This window comes from Colossoma macropomum, unplaced genomic scaffold (genome assembly GCF_904425465.1).
Source record: "Colossoma macropomum unplaced genomic scaffold, Colossoma_macropomum, whole genome shotgun sequence".
NCBI lineage: Eukaryota > Metazoa > Chordata > Actinopteri > Characiformes > Serrasalmidae > Colossoma > Colossoma macropomum.
The window spans coordinates 50607091-50629806 of record NW_023494789.1 but is presented as its reverse complement, the minus strand read 5'-3'; the positions used below and the strand labels follow the sequence as shown (position 1 = coordinate 50629806).

The 22716-nt window shown below is 38.8% G+C and overlaps 1 protein-coding gene across 1 annotated transcript in view; it reads left to right on the top strand.

Moving 5' to 3' along the window:
• Nucleotides 1–22716, top strand: part of angpt4 (angiopoietin 4) — a 78423-nt gene that overhangs the window by 20231 nt on the left and 35476 nt on the right. The window contains exon 2 of the mRNA XM_036571583.1: nucleotides 22510–22665. Within this exon, the coding sequence (XP_036427476.1) occupies nucleotides 22510–22665 (156 nt within the window). The remainder of the gene's footprint in view (nucleotides 1–22509; nucleotides 22666–22716) is intronic.

Sequence of the window (22716 nt, the reverse complement as noted above, 5' to 3'; positions counted from 1 at the left end):
TCCCATCATCAACATTCCATATAAACTCAGATGACTCGTGTAGGTTCACGGGTGGTTCTGGATAGTAATTAAAATGTCTATATTTGTGTTGTAGTCATTGTATATCATTTAACATAAAACCCCTCTGAATTACTTTATTTGAACCACTCCAGTTTTTTAAATATCTGGTTCTAGGACAAATAATAAATAACAAATGAAGATTCTTTATTTGTTTTCGGATTGGCTTTACTAGCACCACCCCACATATCAGTGATAATCATGCTGATACCAGCAGGTGGCTAAAAACTTTGTCCTTTTCCACTTTTGCTTATTATGTCATATCATACTATTTCTCTTTCATAACCGTCTACTTGCAGTTTTGATCTCATTTGAAGCTGCTTTATCGCTAAAACGTAGCGACAACCGTGTAGCCAGCGTTGCGCACATTCTATAGCTCCAGAGACATTACGTTAACACAGGTCTACAACATAAAGATCTTAAAATAATATAATATAATTGATATTTATATGAGTTGAGGGTCTCATATAAAGTTCTGACGGATAACTACCCTGCCCACAAGTCTCGACGGTGGGATCGTATTATCACTTCAGCCTTCAACGTTTACATTGGAGATGACAGGCGATCATATATGCCATATCTTTCAGCAAACATCTGGATTTTGTGCTCAGGTTTTATGTCCCTGCATACATCCTAGTGCAAGTACTTTGAAGCCACCCAAACTCTAAGGGGGTCTGCAGATGACAAAACCATTGGCGAAGGCCGAGAAAGCCGTGCAATCATACGTTTTGGCCCGCCACCGTAACTTCTCCTTGGCTCATTAATGAATTCTGGTCCAAAGAAGGGGAAACTGTCCAGTGGTGGATACACAAGGGAGGCCGTCTCTTTTCCTGTCCAAGAAACGAGTGAATGAAATGTAGAGGCTGTCCAGCACAACATATGGCCTTAAAGTGATGACACTGCTTTTCAGGAGATAGCGACGCCATATCGTTAGCACATTGTTAACAAGACGTATCATATTTCTTGAGTATGTAGCCACATTTTGTGAGTTTTCAGATGAAAAGAATTCCTTTTTTTTCGTCTCCAAAAGCCTCGACAGCAGGGTGGCTATCCGTAGTCATGGAGACAGAATTGGTAATGTGATGTTCTGGGAAGAAAGGGAAGTTATTTTCAGTGAGCTCTGTGCTAGGGTGGGGGTCCTCACCGCCGCTCTGTGTACTCTGAGATGGTGTTTGTGTATGTGTGCGGGGAGGAGTGTATACAATCTTCTGAAGGGTGTGGATTTTTTTTTGTAAACTCATTTGAGGTAGAAGAAATGTTTGTAGTGCAGCGGTTTCATCTGGTGGAGTTCTGGTGTTCCAGGCAATAAACACGTACACATGCATAATCGCACAGGCCCACACAGACTCTCCCTCTCCAATGCCTTGCAGTACTTATGAAGTAGAATCGAGCCATAAAGGTGCAAAACGTCAACTTTTTTTTTCAATACACACTATATGGCCAAAAGTATGTGGACAGCTGACTATCACACCTATATGAGCTTGTTGGATGTTCCACTCCAAAAATCATGAGCATTAATATGGAGTTGCCCCCCTGTGCAGCTATAACAGAGCATGTGTGAGGTCAGAGACTGATGTTGGACGAGAGGGCCTGGCTCACAATTGACATTCCAGTTCATCCCAAAGGTGTTCAGTGGGGTTGAGGTCAGGGCTCTGTGCAGGCCGCTGGAGTTCCTCCACATCAAACTGGCCACTCCATGTCTTTATGGAGCTGCTTTGTGCACAGGGGCTCAGTCATGCTGGAACAGGACAGGGCCTTCCTCAAACTGCTGACACAAAGCTGGAAGCATATAATTGTGTAAAATGCAGCATCAACATCACCCTTTACTGGAACTAAGATCCCAAACCCTGAAAAACAGCCCCAGCCCATCATCCCTCCTCCACCAAACTTTACTGCTGGCACTCTGCATTCCGGTAGGTAACGTTCTCCTGGCATCCACCAAACCCAGATTCATCATCAGACTGACAGATAGAGAAGCTGATTCATCACTCCAGAGAACACGGTTCCACTGCTCCAGAGTCCAGTGGCGGCGCTTTACACCACTCCAGCCGACACTTGGCATTGCGCATAGTGATCTTGGGGTTGTGTGCAGCTGCTCAGCCATGGAAACCCATTTCATGAAGCTCATGATGCACAGTTTTTGTGCTGATGTTGCTTCCAGAGGCAGTTTGGAACTCTGTAGTGACCAATGCAGCAGAGGATAGGTGCTATACGCTTCAGCACTCGGCGGTCCTGCTCTGTGTGTTTGCATGGTCTACCGCTTTGTGGCTGAGCTGTTGTTACTCCCAGACACTTCCGTTTCACAATAATAGCACATCTAACAGGGCAGAAATTTCACAAACTGACTTGTGGCAAAGGTGGCAGCCTATGACAGAGCCACGTTTAAAGTCACTGACCTCTGCAGTACGACCCATTCTACTGCATGGCGATTGCATGGCTATTTGCTTGATTTTATACACCTGTTAGCAATGGGTATGACTGAAACACATGAACTCGATAGTTTGGAAGGGTGTCCACATACTGTGTAGTGTATGTAAGGTTGCCTTTTTATGGTAAAACCTATTTAACTTTAGTGTCACAGCAATAGGGGGGCTGGTGTTGCCTAAGCCTTCTCCCTTAAAAAAATTAAAATACGTTTGATTGGGCAGGGAAGTGTTCATAAGGCTACATGATATCTACATAGGTTCATCAAGACAGCCAACATAGAGCTACATTAGTATTAATAAATATCAAAGATCAATTCAATTTCATAAACATATATTCTCTCCAGAGACCTAAAAAGTCTTAAGAACACATTCTGGCTGATAATGCAAAATGTAAGGTGGACATGCTTAAAGCCACTGAGCTCTTGCACCTTTGTGCCTTTTTTCCACCTTTAATAAACAAATGGAAAATAATAAAAGCGCTGCTTTACAAATCATGACCAATTTTGGGCAGGTGTCATTAGCATGGCAACATATTCACAGCTGCATGACACCTTTTAGTTGCATAAAATGCATGCAAAGTTTATTTGTTTTCATATAAAGATACTTTTTAAACATGTAAACATGGCTTAAGCTTGTTGTACTGTTTCTCTTGATGGCTACTTATCTAACAAGCAGTAGTATTTGACTGTAGTAAAGAAAACTAAGTTTAATACTGAAAAAGCATCAAGAACATCAGAATTGTCATCTATTCTCCAAGACGTCTAATCATAGTGCTGTAAAAAGTTAATTCTGGTGAACTCTGATTATGGTAATGGGAGGGTAATTTAGCTATAATGAAACTGGCCAGTTGATGGTTGTTTATCCTCACTGTAGCAATGTCTCCAGGCCCCTCAATTTGGAACCAGCCCCTGGTTTCAACCACATTTCTTAAAACAAGTAAAAATTATCTGCTTACAACAGTCTCAACAGGAGAAATGTTAGGATTATTGACTAGATTTAAGAGACTACTTGACAAGATACCATTTTTTGCAGTGCAGAGTGACTTCTTTGTTGTTCACTCGGGGGAATGTACACATAGGTTAGAGTGCAAAGTACCCTTGAGCTCAGACACTACAATAGCTAATGCCGGTACCTAGAAAGAAAGAAATGAGGCCCAGTGTAAGTGCAAGATTAGTGTTAATTCAAAAGCTTCTCCAAAAGATGGTCTTCAGTTGGCATTTGGGACTGTTTAGACAGCCGTAGGAAGTTCATTCCACCATCTAAATGCCAGAACAGAAGAGGGTCTTGATGCTATGTTTCAAATATATGATGCTCGAAAAAATCTACAAAATGAATCCTGCCATAATTAGCATTACCAGCCACTTAGCCCTAGCCATGGCTAAATTAACCATATCAGCCATAAATATACAGTCTGTAACCTCATGAAAACAAGCTTGAATCTTTTTGGCCAATTACTTTGGCCTGTATTCCTGTCATTTCGCCAGATGGAGTGGTAGGGATGGAGTGGGAGTGGCCATGCTTTCAAAAGTCAAGTTCATTTAGTATTAGGCTATATATTTTCATTATGCAGGGTTGACAACTCTTGCGTATTTGGGTCTTTTCTTAATTTCTTATGACGTACAAAGAAATCACAAGCTTGTAAGTGATTTAGTGTAAGTCGTTCTGCATGATGACATCTGATTGGGTCATATCATGTAGTGCATTGATAAGATATTGGCTGTGTCTCTCACAGTTTGGCTCCAGTGCAGGAGAGTATGTGACTTCATTAGATCAAGTGGCAAAGCATAATTATACAGATCTGACAGACAAAACAGTGGAAGTGCACATTATCCACTGAGACAATACAAGTGTAGACCTGTACAGTTGGGATAGCGTAGTGGGTAACACCACTGCTCTCTGTGTGGTGGGCTGAGGTTTGAGCCGCTGCCTCAAACATACCAATCCACACCAGTTAAAGTACTTGGGCAAGACTCCTCATGCTGCATTCACCACCTTCTGTATGTTGTTCTGGATAAGAGCATCTGCCACATGTAAATCCTGTCCTGTTTGACCTGCATAGCTCCTGGTTTAAAACTGGTTTCATAAGTGCAGTCGGAGGAGGTTACTACGGAAACTCTGATTATAAGAATGAAGAATATGGAATGGGTCTGCATGATAATTACTATGAGCTGGGAGTCAATGGCCTTGCATGCTAAATAGTGAATCTCATCCCAGTCACCTGGAGCAATTTTACTAGTTTCAGGCACATTTCTTAAAACAAGCAAATTATGTGCCAATAAGTTAAATAATCTTAAATTAAGCTTACTAATTTACTAATTAAGTGTCTCTCTCTCTCTCTCTCTCTCTCTCTCTCTCTCTATATATATATATATATATATATATATATATATGTGTACACAGGAGAAGCCAAAAGCATTCTTTACTATTAACATAAGTTAATGTAAAAAGGTTTTATTCCAAGTGATTTTGGAGAAATTGTTTTGGTCCATTGTAGCATCAGCTAGAAGAAGATGCCGAAGAATGCTTATTTGTTTTGAACAGGCACTTCAATGGGCAGCAAGAGATGCCCAGCCCAGGGGGTAATGCGGTAGGACATGAAATTGGAGGATCGTAAACACTTCCAACACACTGTAACCCACCGTCGTCAGTTAGAATTACTCTAATTAACTACAAAATAAACCACTCAGCAACAACAATAACAGTCTCAACAAACATCTCTGCTGTATATACATAGTACTCAGTTCTTTGTCCAATGATAAAATCCCAAAGCCAACTATTAAAGCATTCATACTGTCGAATTTGTCTTGAAATATTTCTTTAATAACTATCATAACAGACCAACGTATATATTACAGTTGTAACAACACCTTCGTTGTATCTCCAAAATGTTTTGTGTTGATGTAAACAGAAGTTCTTTGAAGAAAATATGGACCATTTCAGTCAGTCCATTCATCACAAAGTGTTCATACAATGTAAAGCTGATGGTGGCAAAAAGAAAAACAAAGGTTTTGATATGACAGCAAAAATATATTTACATTTATATGTACCACATTTACCGGTATGTTTCGCTGGAAATGGTCCTGAAGCACTCATTTGCGAAAGTACTACCTAACTTGTCAACAACATCCATCCACAATAAAATCAGTGACTCAAAGCCACCAGTTATCCAGTCCCAGCCACCCATCACCACAGGGATGTAATGCACCAATTCCCATTTCCAAAAGACGCAAACAAACCGAAGCTCTTTTCAAAGAGCTGTACTGCCTGTTCCTCTCCCCACGCTCCTTTCAGTCGCAATACTTTTCTGATTTAGTGGTCACTGGCTGTGACAGGCATGTGGAAGAACTGTTGCATGGCTATTTCGCCGTGAGCCAGAGACAGTGGGCAAAAAATGAAAGCCGAGTGAGGAGATAAATAGACTGGGCTGCGAATGGCGGAAGGGGGGTGACTTGAAAAGAGAGCGCAGGCTTTGGCGACAGGGGCTTGGTTGTTGATTTTGCCCATCTGGTCTTGATTTGAGCGGGGGAATGAGTGAGATGTTTTCTGCCAGGATTTGCGGGAGTTTGCACCCCCCTCAAACTTCTCATCTGAAGTGGAATGTGTCCGGAGTGCTCTGTGGAGCCGACAAAAGCCTAATCACTCAATCAGAGCGAAGTGGTAATCTGGGGAAAGCTAATGTCTGTTATTGGGTGGGTCCATCACGCCTGTGCTCGACATGACGGGGGATCAGGTTCAGCCCTAGATTAGCCTAAAACACGAACCATGAAATGTAGAAAGGTTCTGAAAGGAGCAGTTAGGGAGGGCAATGTTTGAACTAGTCTCCTGTGTCGTCCAGCGTCTGTGATTCTTTGACTGTCTCAAAGGTTTCTTTAACTCTTAGAAGTCAGAGTTCTAGCAGGCGATGTTGCCATTTTATATTCATTATTTCTCTCTCAGCTCATTGAAACGAGCAGAGATAAACTGTCAAGTATGCAGATTCTAAACTTTCAGCTGATGTCATGTTTGTGTTCCCAGAAAGGAGATTTTTATTATGATTTAATTGCGTTAAATGTAAATTATGTTGTGTATACAGTCTGGTTTGCAGAAAGACAAACACTTTTGCCATGTTTTTGTCAGTTCTTGATACTGAAACAAACAGAAAAAGGCTGCAAGTGCAGATTTGAAGCTGATGACAGAGGATGTAAAATATTGATGTCATTTATTGCATAATTTACTTAAGATTCAAAATTCAATTTGTAACTGCTGGAGATGAAACAGTACAACACATCACAGCATATTGAAATGCATTGCATAACAGCATATTGAATTGCAGCTTACTGGGTCATATGACATCGTCTTGCATCATGTTGTATCGGATTTTATCACAGCGTATTTTATTCTATCATATTGTATAAAACTTTATCACAGCATATCATATTGCACTGTATTATATCAAACTGTATCACCGGCAGGTTGCCGGTTCGATCCCCTGAGCCGACAGGACATGACTGAAGTGCCCTTGAGCAAGACACCTAACTCCTAAGTGTGCTCATGGCCCCTGTGTGTGTGTTCACTAGTGTGCATGTATGTGGGTGTGTCACTGCATAGATGGGTTAAAAGCAGAGGTCTAATTGCTCTGTGTGCGAGCACACAATGGTTCTAAAGGGCCAATGGCCAATGGTTCTAAGTTCTATTCTATTCTATTGTATCAAACTTTATCACACTGCAAAAAATAGTATCTTGTCAAGTACAACACCATTTCCAAAAAAGTTGGGACGGGGGCCTGTTGACCACTGTGTTTCATCACCTCTTCTTTTAAGAATACACTGTGAGCATTTGAGAACTGAGGAGACACTGCTGTAGTTTTGAAAGTGAAATGTTTTCCTGTTCTTGTTTGATACAGGATTTCAGCTGCTTATCAGTTCGGGGGCTGATTTGTCATTTTTAATTTCATAATGCGCCAAATGTTTTCAGTGGTGACGGGTCTGGACTGCAGGCAGGTAGGTTTAGCACACGGACTCTTTTAATATGGAGCAGTGCTGTTTTAATACATGCAGAATGTGGTTTGACATCGTCTAAATAAATGAAAAAGACGTCGTCTGGATGGCAGCATATGTTGCCAAAACATGTATATATTGTTCAGCATTAATGGTCCCTTCACACGTCACCCATGCCATGTGCACTAATGCCCCCCTATACCATCATGAATACTGGCTTTTGTCCATGATTTCCAAAAAGAATTACTAATTTTGATTCGTTGGACCACAGGACACTTTTCCACTTCTCCTCAATCCATTTCAAATGAGCTTGGGCCCAGAGAAGGTGGCAGCGTTTCTGGATCCTGTTTATATTTGGTTTCTTCTTTGCGTTTTAGAGTTTTAACGTGCATTTGTGGATGCAGTGATGAACCACAGACAGTGGTTTTCAGAAGTGTTTCTGAGCCCATGCGGTGATTTCCTCTACAGAATCATGTCTGTTTTTAATGCAGTGCTGTCTGAGGGCCCAAAGATCACGGCCAGCAAATACTGGTTTTTGGCCTTGTCCCTTACATACAGAGATTCCTCCAGATTCTCTGAATCTTTTAATGTTATTATGTACCGTAGATGATGAGAAGCAAAAGTTCTTTGCTATTTTCCATTGAAAAACATTATTCTTGCATTGTTGCGCTATTTGATCGTGCAGTCTTTCACAGAGTGGTGAACCCCTCCATGGGGTTGTATTTAAACTTCATGATTAATCATGATTAATCACAACCTATTACTGTGGTTAATTTGATTATTTTTTAACGAATTGACACCACTAATCACAGCATATCATTGTATATCAAACTATGAAAAATTGTATCACAGAGTATTGTATCATCATATTGAATTGTACTACAGCATATCGTATCAAATAAATTATTCACATCATACTGTATCGTGACTAGCATGTTAACTTCTAGCTAGTGTATTTGCTTGGCACTAAAATACTGTCTTGTGGCTCGAGCATTAGATCGGACTAGTGTGTTAGATAGGAACACTGAACAGCACAGCCTTTGTTTCAATTATTATACTTTTAAATTGTTGAGTGCTTTAATAAACTTATAGTTAGAGAAGATTTTTTTTTTTTTGCTCTAATGAAAAATGTATGAAATTAAGGCAGCACTGTATTGTATCGAGCTGAATTATCGTTACACCTGTAGACAGCATGTCACCTTTTCATCAACTCGCATGCCTCAGGAAAGTGTACAATTACCTCGTACAGAGGAATGACAGGGGTGTTATTACCTGCACTTCTGTGACATCTAATCTGATTTCTTTGGTGCCCTGTGAAGGTTCTGTATCCTCTGACCTAAAAAAGGTTCAGACACTTCACTGCTCTGTCACTCCACCGCCTTATAAATCAAATTCCAAATGTACTGCTAACAACCCAAAGGCACCATTCAGGAGCAAAAATGCTTTTATGGCTAAATAGCTGCTTCCAGAACCCTAGAACTCCCCAGTGTAACATCTCATACCGTCTGGACCTTCAAAATGTTTGTTTGAAGTTCTCTGAAACAATGTCAAGCAGAAACATGGCGAGTTTGGTTTGTTACATTTCGGGAGCAGTGGAGGTGGAAGGCTGTTAAAGTGGAAAAATGAGATGATAAAAATGAATCCAGCCCCATATTGGAGGGTCTATTCATACTTCTTCTGGAACATATTTCCCCCACCTACTTGTTTATAAAACTAGCTCCTCGTCTGTACCGCGTTCCAAAGGCTAAAACCTTCTGCTGACCAGAAAACAAAGACAAAAATATGTTATTTATAAACACATTCTGCAGCATGTATAAGAATAATATTTATGGAGCAAATGTTTTTAGTAGAATGAACTGTCTGAGTAATATATGGAGACCACATCACAGTCCTCCAAGCAAAACATGTATTTTTGATCATAAAACAGTCGAGCGGTGTTCAAAAGCCAACAGCTGCTGGTTGACGTCATGTAAAAAACACTAAACTGTTCCACTGAGATTATTCCTGAAAATGTGACGTGTTGGTGCCCTGTTTTAAAGTTAGTGATGGAGATTTAACCCCAACGGAGGACTAAGTTAAACAGGATTTTGCATAAAAATAAAGTTTAATGTGTTATTTGTTGTGTTATGTCGCATCAATAGTGCAGCATTATATCTCCCAGTTTGACAGAATCACCTTCCTTAATGTTCTCCTACTACAATACCCAGCATGCATTACCCAAATGCGTCATACGACCTTTGGGAATCCCTGTGATGTCAACCAATACTGCCAACCACTGAACTGTAGCCTAATAAATACAACCAAACCAGCATTACCGTAACTCTTATCTCCGCTGTCAAACAAAGTCTTACAGGAAACGGTGATTTTCTCTTAATTCAGCACCAAATGGACACCAGAGATGACCTTTTTACCCTTTCAGTCAGAGAAAAGAAGCCAAACTGAGATAAGATATCTACACGCGTGAGCTAACTTGCTAACTGTAGTTGATCCATTCTTCCATTCTCTCCACTGTAAAGATGAAAGCTGTACGGTTGCAGTAAGATATTTGTCGTTTAAGCAGTAGCGTGAGCTGTCTGCCTTCCTTCAGCTAAAAAACAAAAATACATTTCAACACGGCCCCTAAAAATCCACCACAAACAACAGTCCTTTTTCAAAAGCTCCTCCCACCTTCAAGATACATCATCAGAAGGGGGGTTTGCTAGTCTTAAACCAGGAAATCTCATTCTAGATGCTACTGCAGCACCACTATAGGACGGAAAACAGGCATGTTTACCACAGATGTAGTGAATGTTTTTAATTTTAGAAAAATTTTCCCTTTAATATATTTATTTCTATTAATTTAAAGCTATTACTTTTAAGTTAAGCCTGTGTTATGAAGTTAAAGCCATGTTATAAAGTTAAATGCTCATATTTTCATTATCTTTTTAGTGAATAATTACTCATAATACAAAGAAGCTATAAGGCTTAAGGCAACAAGAAAGAAAACTAAATGGTATTATGGTCAATTTTTAGGTTCTTAATGCTTGTAGGATGAATTTGAAGTGGATTTCTATGTAAAAAAAAGCATCAAAATACAGTGAACAGATGCCAGCATACAGTTACTGAACACAGTCTACACTCATAAAGTTCAGTTCCTACGGAGCCCTGCTGGTGACATCCTGTATAAATAAAAATAATGTGTGACCAAGTCGTATTAACACGTGGGAGCAAGATCCTAATCCGTGGCCATGACTTATTAAGACATGGGAACGAGATAATTAAGTCGTGGCCACAACTTCCAAACATGCATCTGAACAAAGGCATGGGAACTAGATTATGCCTCTTTAAGCTGTGGCCGAGGGTTAATTATCTCATTCCCACACCTTACTAAGTGGTGACCACCTCTTAATTATCTCATTCCCACACCTTAATAAGTTGTGGAAATGCATTAGGATCTCATTCCCACGCCTTAGTATTATTGTACAATTATCTCGTTCCCATGCTTTACTAAGTCGTGGCCACACAGTATTATTATTTACATGGTACACCCCACCAGCAGGGCTCTGTAAATTATGTATATAAATATGTATATATATATATATATATATATAGAATGTTTAATTTTACAAAAACTAAAAAGCGAAACTAAAACTATTTGAAACCAAAATAAAAATGACTAAGTAAAAATGAAAACAACTGGGTGTATCCAAACTGTAATAACCCTGACATGAATCTGAGCGACTCTTCAGTCCGTCCTGACTTTTTACTTTTTAAGACAAAATATTGAACTGCAGCCAAAAATATTCATGTTGAAAATAATATGTCTGTAAAAGCGCTGCATAAAGAGCCTCAATTAGAAAAACGTGTCGAGAATAAAGCTCATAAAGTTGTGGAATCTAAAACAATCTGTCAGCTTTCCTGCTGTACAGGAAAAGAAACCTCAGGTTACAAGATTTATATTTTTGTATGGTGTTTCCAAACTGCCATGTTCAATAAGCTAAATCACTGCGGGTGTTTCTGTCTCAGTATAATCAATTATACAGCTACAGGAAAGAGACTGGAAGAAATATCAGGAAACCCAATGCAGACTTTACCACTGTGTTAATACCATCTGTTAACCATTATGACTGCACATTTAATGATGTTTCATTGAATCAACTGTGCTGCACATGTCTGACATACAGTCAACATACCTAGAAATAAGAACACACAGCTGTCTTAGTTTAAGAAACACGTACAATTAATTCAGGGTAATCCACAGTACAACACCAGAACAGACACAGAAGCCAAAACTATTCTCTTTACTAGTGAGTTCAGCTTGGTTAAAGCTGACATAAGTGTTCACACAGTTTGTATAATCTCCAGAGAACAGCACTGACCAGTAGAATAGGAATAGCCTCACATGAGTTTGAGGTCACGGTGCCCAATAGGGGTATAAAGCCCCCCAGCATTGGGCTGTGGAGCAGTGGAACTGTGTTCTCTGCAGTGATGGAGCTCCATCCAATACCTTTGGGATGAGTTGGAGTTATTCAGAACTGACCATCCAACATCAGTACCTGACCTCACTAATGCTCAATCAAATCCTCACAGCAGTGTTCCAACATCTAGTGTAAAGCCTTCTTAGACAAGTAGAAGCTGTTACTGCAGCAAACTCCCTCTTTAAAGACCTGTATGCTACATTTTTCTACGTTTAGTTTTTTCTTCTGAGGTCCACTTATGAAATTTGTGTCTTTATATACAAAAACAGTCATAATTCATTTTTACCTGGCCATTGTAGAGCCTCTTTTCAACCCTTAGAAATAAACAAGCTGTGCCTTTAACACTGATATATGTAAATGAGCTCTATTCTGATTGGCTGCCCTGTATTGGTCCTTATTCAGAAAGCAGTCCAGGCTGAAACACTCCTTATAACTTCAGTGTGACTGGGTGGAGCTGTAGGCTGGAAAGGCAGATATGTATATCTTCATTTTCTGAGCAACACAGAAACAGTGGACTCAAAACAGGCTATTTTTGCAGCTTTGTTTTCATATATAGACTGTCTGGACGGGAGAGTGAATAATACATTTGGCAACGTTTACAAACTATATCAAACTCTTTTATTTTAGTAAGGAAAATTTGTGCGACATGGGCCCTTAAATACCCTTGTTGTTCAGGAGAAATGCTGGTGTCTACAAACTTTTGGACATTGCCAACAGTCATTTCCTGTCTGCCACTAAACTTTGGCAGAAATGCATAATCAGAAATGTTTTACAGCTCATTAGTGTTAAATTAAACATTTTGCATAACCGTGCTCTCTTTCTGTGATTAAAACGAACCCCCTCTCAAAATCAACACTAGGAAATTAATAAATCAACTGCAAGCTGTAAACTTTGCAGATAATCCAAGGCATTTCAGTAATGGGCAATAAACTAATCTGGCGGTCTGTGCCCTGGAGGGTTTCAGATGCATGTCTGGAAATGCCTTTGGAGACTGCGAGAGAGGCAACGATTAAAACTGTTTCACTACGAATAGTTACGCTGGACGAGAGTCAAAAAGGCAGAAGAAGGAAGTTATTGTTTGGCCGGCTGGAGAGCGGTGGACAGTGTGTGGTGGGTGCTAGGCAGGGGGATCGAGACAGCAAGCTCCAGAGATAAAGCTGAGATTAGAGGAGGGTTACTGAGTGGCGAGCCAGATGAGCAGCAGGGAGACGGGCCTCTGTCTGTCCATCTCCCTCTCTTCTGCCTCTGTGTTGGGTTTAAATGCCACTGTAGCTGCCTTGAGATCTTCAGTACAGACGTCAAACAGATTTATCCCCACTGCTAGAACACTGCATGGTAAGATATGAGCTTTAGAGCATGTATTAGTTCTAACAAGCGTTATTCATATAATTGTACTTGTATATTGCGCAAAACCTACTTTGTCAAACTAGTCCTAGGTTTTCACTCTTAATATTGGTTTCAAAACATTTGCTATAGTTTCAAGACTAAAATGATAATAGCGTGTTGATGTTTGAATAAAAAATACTGACCCTATGTGCCAAAATTAAAATATCAGTGGTGCTTCAGCTTTAAAAATCCAAACTGTCCTAAAGTGTTTCTTCTGAAATGAAGGGTATTAATAGGGAGTTTGTCCCCTTTTGCTGCAGTAACAGCCTCTACTCTTCTGGGAAGGCTTTACACTAGATGTTGGAACATTGCTGTGAGGATTTGATTACATTCAGCCATTCAGAGCATCATTGAGGTCAGCTGCTGATGTTGGATGGAAACCTTAGATGCATCACAAACACCACTTCAACTCATCCAAAAGGTGCTCTAAGTTATCCCCTATAAAGTAGATGGATATGTTTGGACATGTAATATATCTTAGAGGACTGCAAAGAAGTCTGCCAGTTTTGGTGCAGTTTTGATAACCTGGGGCATCATGATGTCAAATAAACTTGTCTTAGCAGCTGCCAAATAGAAGATTTCAAATCTACATTACGCTTCTTTGTGCTGGCTGTAACAGACTTTATAAGGGCTCAAAATCATCAAAATTCAAAATCAAAATCAAAAATGTGACTATTATTGGTCAGACAGGTTTCTGCAGGTTGTTAACACGGATGGTCAATCTGTGCACTCTCGTCTAGACTTCTAACCAATCACTAACCGCTATTATTTTCAGCTAAACAAGCACAGTGTCATAGTGTAGCTTGTTTATTTTGAGGGTGTTAAGTAGATATTAGAGGACTTCTATAATTCTAACTGTGGGCGTTTTTTCACAGTATGAAATAGTGGAAACTTTGGCTGCAGAAAACTTGAACTGTGCTTTTTAAATCGACCAGTACAGAAGGTTCCAGTTTTATGGTTTTTGGTACCTGATAATGATTAGCATCAAAAGTACCTCTGTGTTTGGTAATACTCGCAGCTGAAGCTTAACAATGAAGCAAATTCTTTACTCTTCCAAGTAAGGATAAAGTCACCAAGCACTAATAAATCGCCAGTAATAGCACTAGAATGTAAACTAGAAAGCTAAGACAATGTTTATTGATATTTTAGAGTGATTACTTTGTAAAGAGTTTGTTAAGGTGACATAAGCTAGAAATGAATGCTACCATTATTAACATTCGTGCTAACTCCACAGAATTAGAGGATTTACTCATTTTCACACCTGACTGAGAAAAATATAAACTTCGCTTAATGCTGAACATAAGTCCATATAAATGTAGACATTTTGTGAATATGTGTGGAAAGAAAAGTGCAATATATCATTCATATCAGTCAATAAGTTGAGCTAATTAATGAATTAGCCACTTTTTAGAGTAGCATAAAATGGCCAAAGACAATTAAATCATTAATTGTGTTTAATTGTGGAGCCAGCTGTTCTCAAGTGGGTAGAAAATGAACTAGATCTAGAACCATAAGTTGGTTCCCGTTTGGGTCAGTTCTTGTTTTTGAATTGAAAAACGCCCTGTGTGACCTTTGTAAGTGTTTTCTATTTCTATCATTTTCAACCAATTTTCAGATTTCAAACACTTTTTTGAGCATGTTTACAATAAACCCTGCCAGAGAGATCAAAATACACCTTTTTCCTTTCACATGAGTGAAATTTGTGGTAATTGTTTACGACTCAGTGTATGTCTTAGAAAACCAAAACACGTTATTTCAAACATTTATTTTCTAAGATAAACTGTGATAAACTTTAGTTGAACATATTATTTTATGCTCCAAGTCAGCACAAGTTTGACTTGTCTTGCATGCACAAGGTAGTTGCTGAGAGAACTGCAACTTGCCCTGTCCAGCGCAATATTACAGCTGTAGTGGTCAACTGAAATAACATGCACAACAAAACACGCAGAAAGCGAAACTTGGAAAATCTTACAATCAGTAGTTGGAAGAAAGTACATTAAGCATATAATTCAGCATTAAAGCATGGAAGCCTGAAATCGTCCACTGTATTTGTAATGTTTCTATCAAAATGACAGCAAAGATAATAACATAAGTGTAGTATTTTTTTGGCAATGTATAAAAGAAAATCAAACATTCTGAATTTGTCACTGATTAAAACATTTGTCAGTCAGTGGTTGAGTTTAAACTGAGCTGTTATGGTGTTTTGTTCCTGTTGTGATGTCTTAGCAGTGCTCACTATTGCATAACACTGTTTTTTTCTGTATCTGAGCAGTCTAGCCAGGCAGCCAAGACTGCTGAAAAACTGGAAATGACCACAGGAGTGGGTCATCACTGCAACTTAGTGCGTGTATCATGATCTTTTAAATGAAATTTAAACAAAAAATCCAATTAATCGTCATGTTCTTTTGAAAAAAAAAAACGCAACTTCGTCACTGGTTTACTGCTGCTGATCATGTATCACTTCCAGTCAGTGTACAGAGCTGTAACGAGAGCGAGGCAAGACATCTGGTTTAGGTTAGTGCTGGTTTAGCAGCCCCCACTGAATCCAAATCAGTGTTCCCAAGCTCAGTCTTTGGACTTGTCTTGTGTGATTTTAATCCAAGGCAGGAAGCTTGGGTCAATTAACCGGTCAGGGCACGCAACGTCTTGCGGGAGTCAACAGCAACATGAGAAATCCTGACCTTCTGCTTTCTCTGTTTATCTCAATTAATTTTTCCAAGTCAACCATCATGTCTTCTAATTGCAACTGTAAGTTTAACATAAAGGTTTCAACCACTTTTGGTTCCCTAAAGAACCTTCCAACTGAGAACTATCAAATTGAAACGTTCTTTAGGGAACCAAAAGTACACACCTCAGTTCCAAAGAAGTTGGGACAGTGTGTGAAATGCTAATAGAAAAAGAAAGCAGTGATTTGTACATTCAGCTTGACCTGAATAGAAAACAGTGTTGCATCACCTTTGCTTTTCAAAACATTTAATAACTGCGTGGGAACCGGAGACACAAACTGATCCAAAGTGGAATCTTTGGCTATTCTTTTGTTATAAAAGTCTTCAGCTGCAGAATCTTATGGAGCCTTTGTTGTTGCTCTTTGTACTTCATAATGCACCACATGTTTTCAATAGGAGACAGGAGTGGACTGCAAGCGGGTCACTTTCTGATTACGCAGTCATACTGCTGTAACATGTGCAGAATGTTTCGTGCTGTCATGGATGTCCCTGAAAAAGACGGCGTCTAGAAGGCAGCGAACCTCTGCTGTCGGAACAAAACTTCATATCTCTAAAATGGTAACTTTACAGGAGCCAGAAAAACACTCATAACTTTGAATGGAAGTTAATGGAGCTAGTTTTTATTTAAGTAATTTTGGAGCTTTTCTATTGGCCCATTCTTGATGAAATTTTGGCATGTTGTAAAAGACGGCTGGCATTTTCAAATTCTGTAAAAAAATGTTTTTGTACAATTTTGTACAAAAATGAGGTTTTGTTCTGACAGCAGTGATGTGTTGCTCCAAAATGTGTAGATTTCTTTCAGCATTAATGGCATCAAGTGGTGAGCCTTGACCCATCCTTTCTCATAAAGGACTCAGCCTTCCCTGGACGCTCCTTTTATATACAAGTATGCTTACATCTGCTGTTTAAGATGTTTCCTGAACTAGTCCAATTTTTGTGGAACATGTTGCAATTTCAGAATGAGTGTATATTAACAAAACAAACAAACAAAAAAAAACAACTAATGAAATGGAAAAGTTAAAAAAAAATCTTGTCTTTGTGCTGTTTTTGGTAAGTTTAAGTAGGTTTACGATACGATATGATACATGCCATTGTCAAATTTGTCTGAAATTTGTCTTGCATTACATCAGTGCCATTAAAAAACCCCTAATATTGCACAATAAGTATACACTGCAAACTTAAATTAGCTGACTGTAAAAAAATAATGTAAACTTATTGCCTTGAAAAAAAATACATAGTTACTCAGTATGTTCACGCTTAATTAAGATACTTTCTATTTTTCAGTGATTTACACTTTTACAGCAAGTAACATTAACTCAAACAGTCCAGTCATCATAAATAGTTTCAGTTGAGACTTTTTCGAGTTCTGTTCAGTCTTGATTTAGTTGACTTGAATCAGCCTAGTCAGATTAACCCCTCATTCGGTTGTATTTTTCTGTAAATGTTTATCTGTGTGTGATGCATTGGTATCAACTGTGAAACAACTACATTATTTTAAATAGATTGTTTCATATGAGTCGCTCATTTCTAAGAAGTCAAGTTGCTTCAAGCATCTTAGCCTTTCTCTTCAGAAACTGCTGTAGGCTGAACACAACACATCATCATGGTGAGAACAACAAAAACATGTAAAAGGCATCCAAACATCATATTTTAGCATGAGGTATGCTACCACACAAAAGTACTAATGTGCATAGAACCAGACGTCCACCTCTGAAAGCTCCCTCACAGAAAGTTACTACATGAAATGGTTATGAATTCACTGCCTGATGTCTGAGACATACTTTTATGACAGTTTTGTGACAGGGTTTTGGCCTAAAACATCCTGTTAATCTATTTATTTAAATCCATTAATGGTGGAGGGATACGTACAGGGTGTTAGTCCCTAAAATAGTCCCCTAAGAAAACATATTTTTTCAGATTTTTCACTATTTTCCATCATCAACATTCCATATAAACTCAGAAGACTCGTGTAGGTTCACTGGTGGTTCTGGATAGTAAATAAAATGTCTATATTTGTGTTGTGGTCATGGCGACTCCTGGTTCCTATCACCACCACTGTAGATAAGAATTTGGAGCCTATAAGTTTCTCTACAATTAACCATTTAATGTCAAACCACTCTGATTGACTTTACATCGCAACAATGGAACTCTCCTAGATTACTAGATTTATCTCAGTAACTAAGGATTATACAAGAAATAGTACATTACTAGATTTGCATTGGGATGTTTAACAGATCAGTGAAGTAAACCAAAAAGAATTAAATTACTGCAATTGTTATGTTTTACAGTGTATATTGCTACATATCACTGCTGTCTGAACAAAACCTTGTATCTCCAAAATGGTAACTTTACAAGAGAAGGAAAAAACCTACTTTACTTTTAATGTAAGTCAATGGAACCAGAGTTTTTTCCAAGTTATTTTGAGCCATTTTTTTGGCCCATTCATCAATTTACACACTATATAAAGAGAAACAAGCATTTTCAAATTCTGTCAAAAAGTGAAAAGTGACAAAAATGGAGATACAAGCTTTTGTTCCGACAGCAGTGATATGCTCTTATCTATCGCTGTTGTCGGAAGGAAACCTCGTATCTCCAAAATGGTAACTTAACAGGAGAAGGAAAAAACCTACTTTACTTTTAATGTAAGTCAATGGAACCAGAATTTTTCCAAGTCATTTTGGGTCGTTTCTTTTGATCCATTCATCATGAACTTTACACACAATGTAAAGTCCAACAGGCATTTTCAAATTATGTCAAAAACTGAAAAACGACAAAAATGGAGATACGAGGTTTTCTTCCGACAGCCGTGCTCTACAGTCTGCTCTTTTGATTAAGCGTCACAGCTGACTGGGTGATGAAAGAGCTCCTAAGCCAATTAAGTCTTGACTTTGGTACACCAATCACTGCTTTCTGATTTTACTTGTATTTCACATACTGTCCCAACCTTAATGGAAGTTTTTAGCTCCAAATATAGAACCTTTTTTTTTAAGAGTGCTGATGCTGAATCTAACCAACGGTACATTCTTCACACGTCTGGACTCTCCACGGAAGTGAGGGACAGTTTCAGTAAAAAGTTCTCGTCTCGAAAGGAAGCTCTGACAGACCACGTCAGGAGCACAGCTCTCTCAGGAGGCTGCGCTGTTTATTTCGATTGTGATAAATTTATCTTTCATTAGTCGCTCTCTTGAGTGTCTCGAGGAAGCCATATTTGTTTTGGAGTTTGGAGTACATTAGGACTAAGAAGGTCAGCGTGGTCCACCTTTGGCTGGCACTGGACCCGTCTCCCTTGGGCCTTGGAGCCACTTGGCAGGGGAACAAGGCCATGTTTGATAATAAACATCCCGGTTCCTACCCATCACTGCTGAGGGGTGCTGGAAGCTTTTAGTGCGTCACTGCCAAGATAAACGGAGGTTTAGTTCAGGTTGTCTGAGCAGAAATCGTTCACAGTTCACTTGTAGCCCTCAAAGACTTCAGCTAAATGGGCTCTTTTAGCACATAACATCTGTTAATGAACGTGCGATGGAAAGCTTCGGGAAGCCGGTGATCCAGGATGACACTGGGTAGTTTTCAGTAATACCAAATATTTCTTGTGGTTTTCTGAACCTTTAGACCTTTTACATAACATATTCTCATAACTTCATTTTGCAGAGTTATTTACAGTACCACTCAAAAGTTTGGACAACGACTCATGGAATTTTATTATGTTTTATTACTTTACGCTTTTTTGAACGACAGTTAAGACATCAAAACTTGTAAAATAAAATGTATGGCATTATGTAGAGGTGAAAATGTGTTAAACAAATAAAAATTTACTTGAGCCCCCCCCGGTCTGGATGCAATATTGGTGTTTCTACACTCACTGTCCATTTTATCAGCTCCACTGACCGTACAGGAGCACTTTGTAGTTCTACAGTTACAGACTGTAGTCCATCTGTTTCTCTGATACTTTGTTAGCCTGTTCTTCAGTGGTCAGGACCCCCATAGAGCAGGTACTATTTGGGTGGTGGATCATTTTCAGCACTGCAGTAACACTGATGTGGTGGTGGTGGGTTTGTGTGTGTTGTGCTGGTCTGAGTGGATCAGACTCAGCAGTGCTACTGGAGTGGAGTTGTCCACTCAATGTCCACTCTATTAGACACTCCTACCTTGTTGGTCCACCTCATAGATGTAAAGTCAGAGACGATAGCTCATCTGCTGCTGCACAGTTTGTGTTGGTCATCAAATGATTCTCAGTCCAGCAGTGACACTGGGGTGTTAAGCAATTTCTGAGGAAATTAGAAAGAAAAACAACTGAAAAAAAGTTTCCAAAACTGAAGTTTCAAAAACTGATTAAAAACTACAGAGAAAATGAGTCTCCTAACAACCACCTGGAAGACCTGGTAGACACCAACTGTCCCCATCAGATAAACAGGACTTAAAGCTTTCATCTCTGAGAGAGAGGAGAAAATCAAGCTGCTTCAGATCTGAAAACATCCATAGGTGTTTCTGTCCATCCTTCCACTGTGAGAAGACGACTCAGCGCTGTGGGTCTGAAAGGATGTGTAGCTGTCAAGAAGAACCTCACTGAGAAAAGGAGACGGACACATCAAACAAAGAAGCTGAACAATGGACTGACCACCCCAGAGTCCAGACCTCAGCATCACTGAATGTGTTTGATTACTTCAGAAAATGATCAACCAGCTTCTAAGACTGAACTTTGGAGGTGTGTCTGCAGATTCTTTGAGGAGCTGAAAGTGTGGGAGAGTGGAAACAGTAAAAACTAAAAAACTGCACAACCCACATTCTTATACTAGTCTCAAACTGTCTTGTCCTGCGTGTTTGTTGTACTGCATTTATTGTTGGGTTTTGAGTCCAGCTATGCATTGTTGTGTATTTATCGTGCTGCACTGTGTTGTTTAACTGTTTAATGTATAGTCTGTGTCTTATTCAGTTTCTCATAAGTACTGTGGACTCATAAACAGAGGCGTGCTTGTATGTTGCATCAAGACTCTGGAAAAACGTTATTACATTCCACTGTGTATATGGCCACGGCAACAACATTCTTCTAGGTCTGTTGTTCATTCTAATGCTCATGGCTAGACAGACAGATTACTGTAACTTCATTCCATATATATGTATATTTATATTATGTCAAAAATGACAAAATGGAGATATGGGATGTATATTTAGCATTTTCAATGAAATATAGGGTTTAAATGATTTGCACATCATTGCATTTTGTTTTTATTTGCATTTTTCACAGCATCCCAACTTTTTTGGAAATGAAGTTATATATATCGCTGCTGTCAGAACAAAACCTCATATCTCCAAAATGGTAACTTTACAGGAGAAGGAAAAAACATACTTTACTTTTAATGTAAGTCAATGGAACCAGACTTTTTTACCAAGCCATTTTGGGCCGTTTCTTTCGGTTCATTCATCATGAAATTTGCACACGATGTAAAAGTCGACATTATGTCAAAAACTGAAAAAAGACAAAAATGGAGATACAAGGTTTTATTCTGACAGCAGCGATAAATATATATATACATATATATATATATATATATATATATATATATACACACACACACACACATACGCACCCTTAAAATAAGTTCCTTAAGGGTTCTTTTGTAAAGTTACCAGTTATATACCTGACATGACATGGAGCCTTGACAACTCAAAGACTGCATAAATATACACATTTAAATAATGAATAAGTATATAGCATCAAAAACAAAGTTATGTTTTTGTTACAGGCTGTACAATTTTATTTCGCACATTCATTTGCTTTGTTTATTTAGGTATGTGTATATATATATATATATATATATATATATATATATATATATATATATATATATATATATGTGAGTGTGTGTGTGTTTGTATGTACCAAGTTTATGCCACATTGCAGGGACCAAAACCTGTTCATACACTCACGTTGTGGGGACCTTTGTTCCTTGTGGAGACCATGAGCCGGTCCCCACAACGTATATTATTACATTTTAAAATGAGAGTAAAGATCAGGGTCAGGCTTAAGGCTAGTAGAGTTCTGGTTAAGGTTTGGCAGAGTCTCCAAAAATGAATGGAAGTCTATGGGTGTGTGGAAAAGTTTGTCCACAATTCTGCACATTTTAATGCACAATTACTGTTTATGTGCTGAATTTAACATACTGGGAGAAAATAAACAGAATGTGGTCTATGAAAAGGCAAATAAATAGAAACTTTTCCCAAAAATGTATTGCAAAATGTCATGTTTAACGTGTTCTCTGTAGAAGATGTGTTAAATTATTGTCACTTCAAAATATGTCCGTCAATATTACTGAAGAAAAGAATTCATAGCTCAGCTAAGGAACTCTAAAACTGCCAGAAATTGCATTTTATGCCTGCTGTGAAAAAAAGGGGTTAGTCAAGTAAACCGAATGCAGTTTATTGTTTTCTGTTTATAATGTGTGGCTAATATCACTGTTTTTTTTTCTGTCTATTTTCACACCAGCTGGAGAACTACATCCAGGAGAACATAAAGTCTGAGATGGTGCATTTCCAAGCTAATGCAGTCCACAACCAGACAGCCACTATGCTGGAGATCGGCACCAATCTGCTCACTCAAACTGCTGAGCAAACTAGGAAGCTCAATGTAGTCGAGGCCAAGGTAACCAAGATTAGCATAAATCACAAAGATTAGCATTAATAACAGAGATTA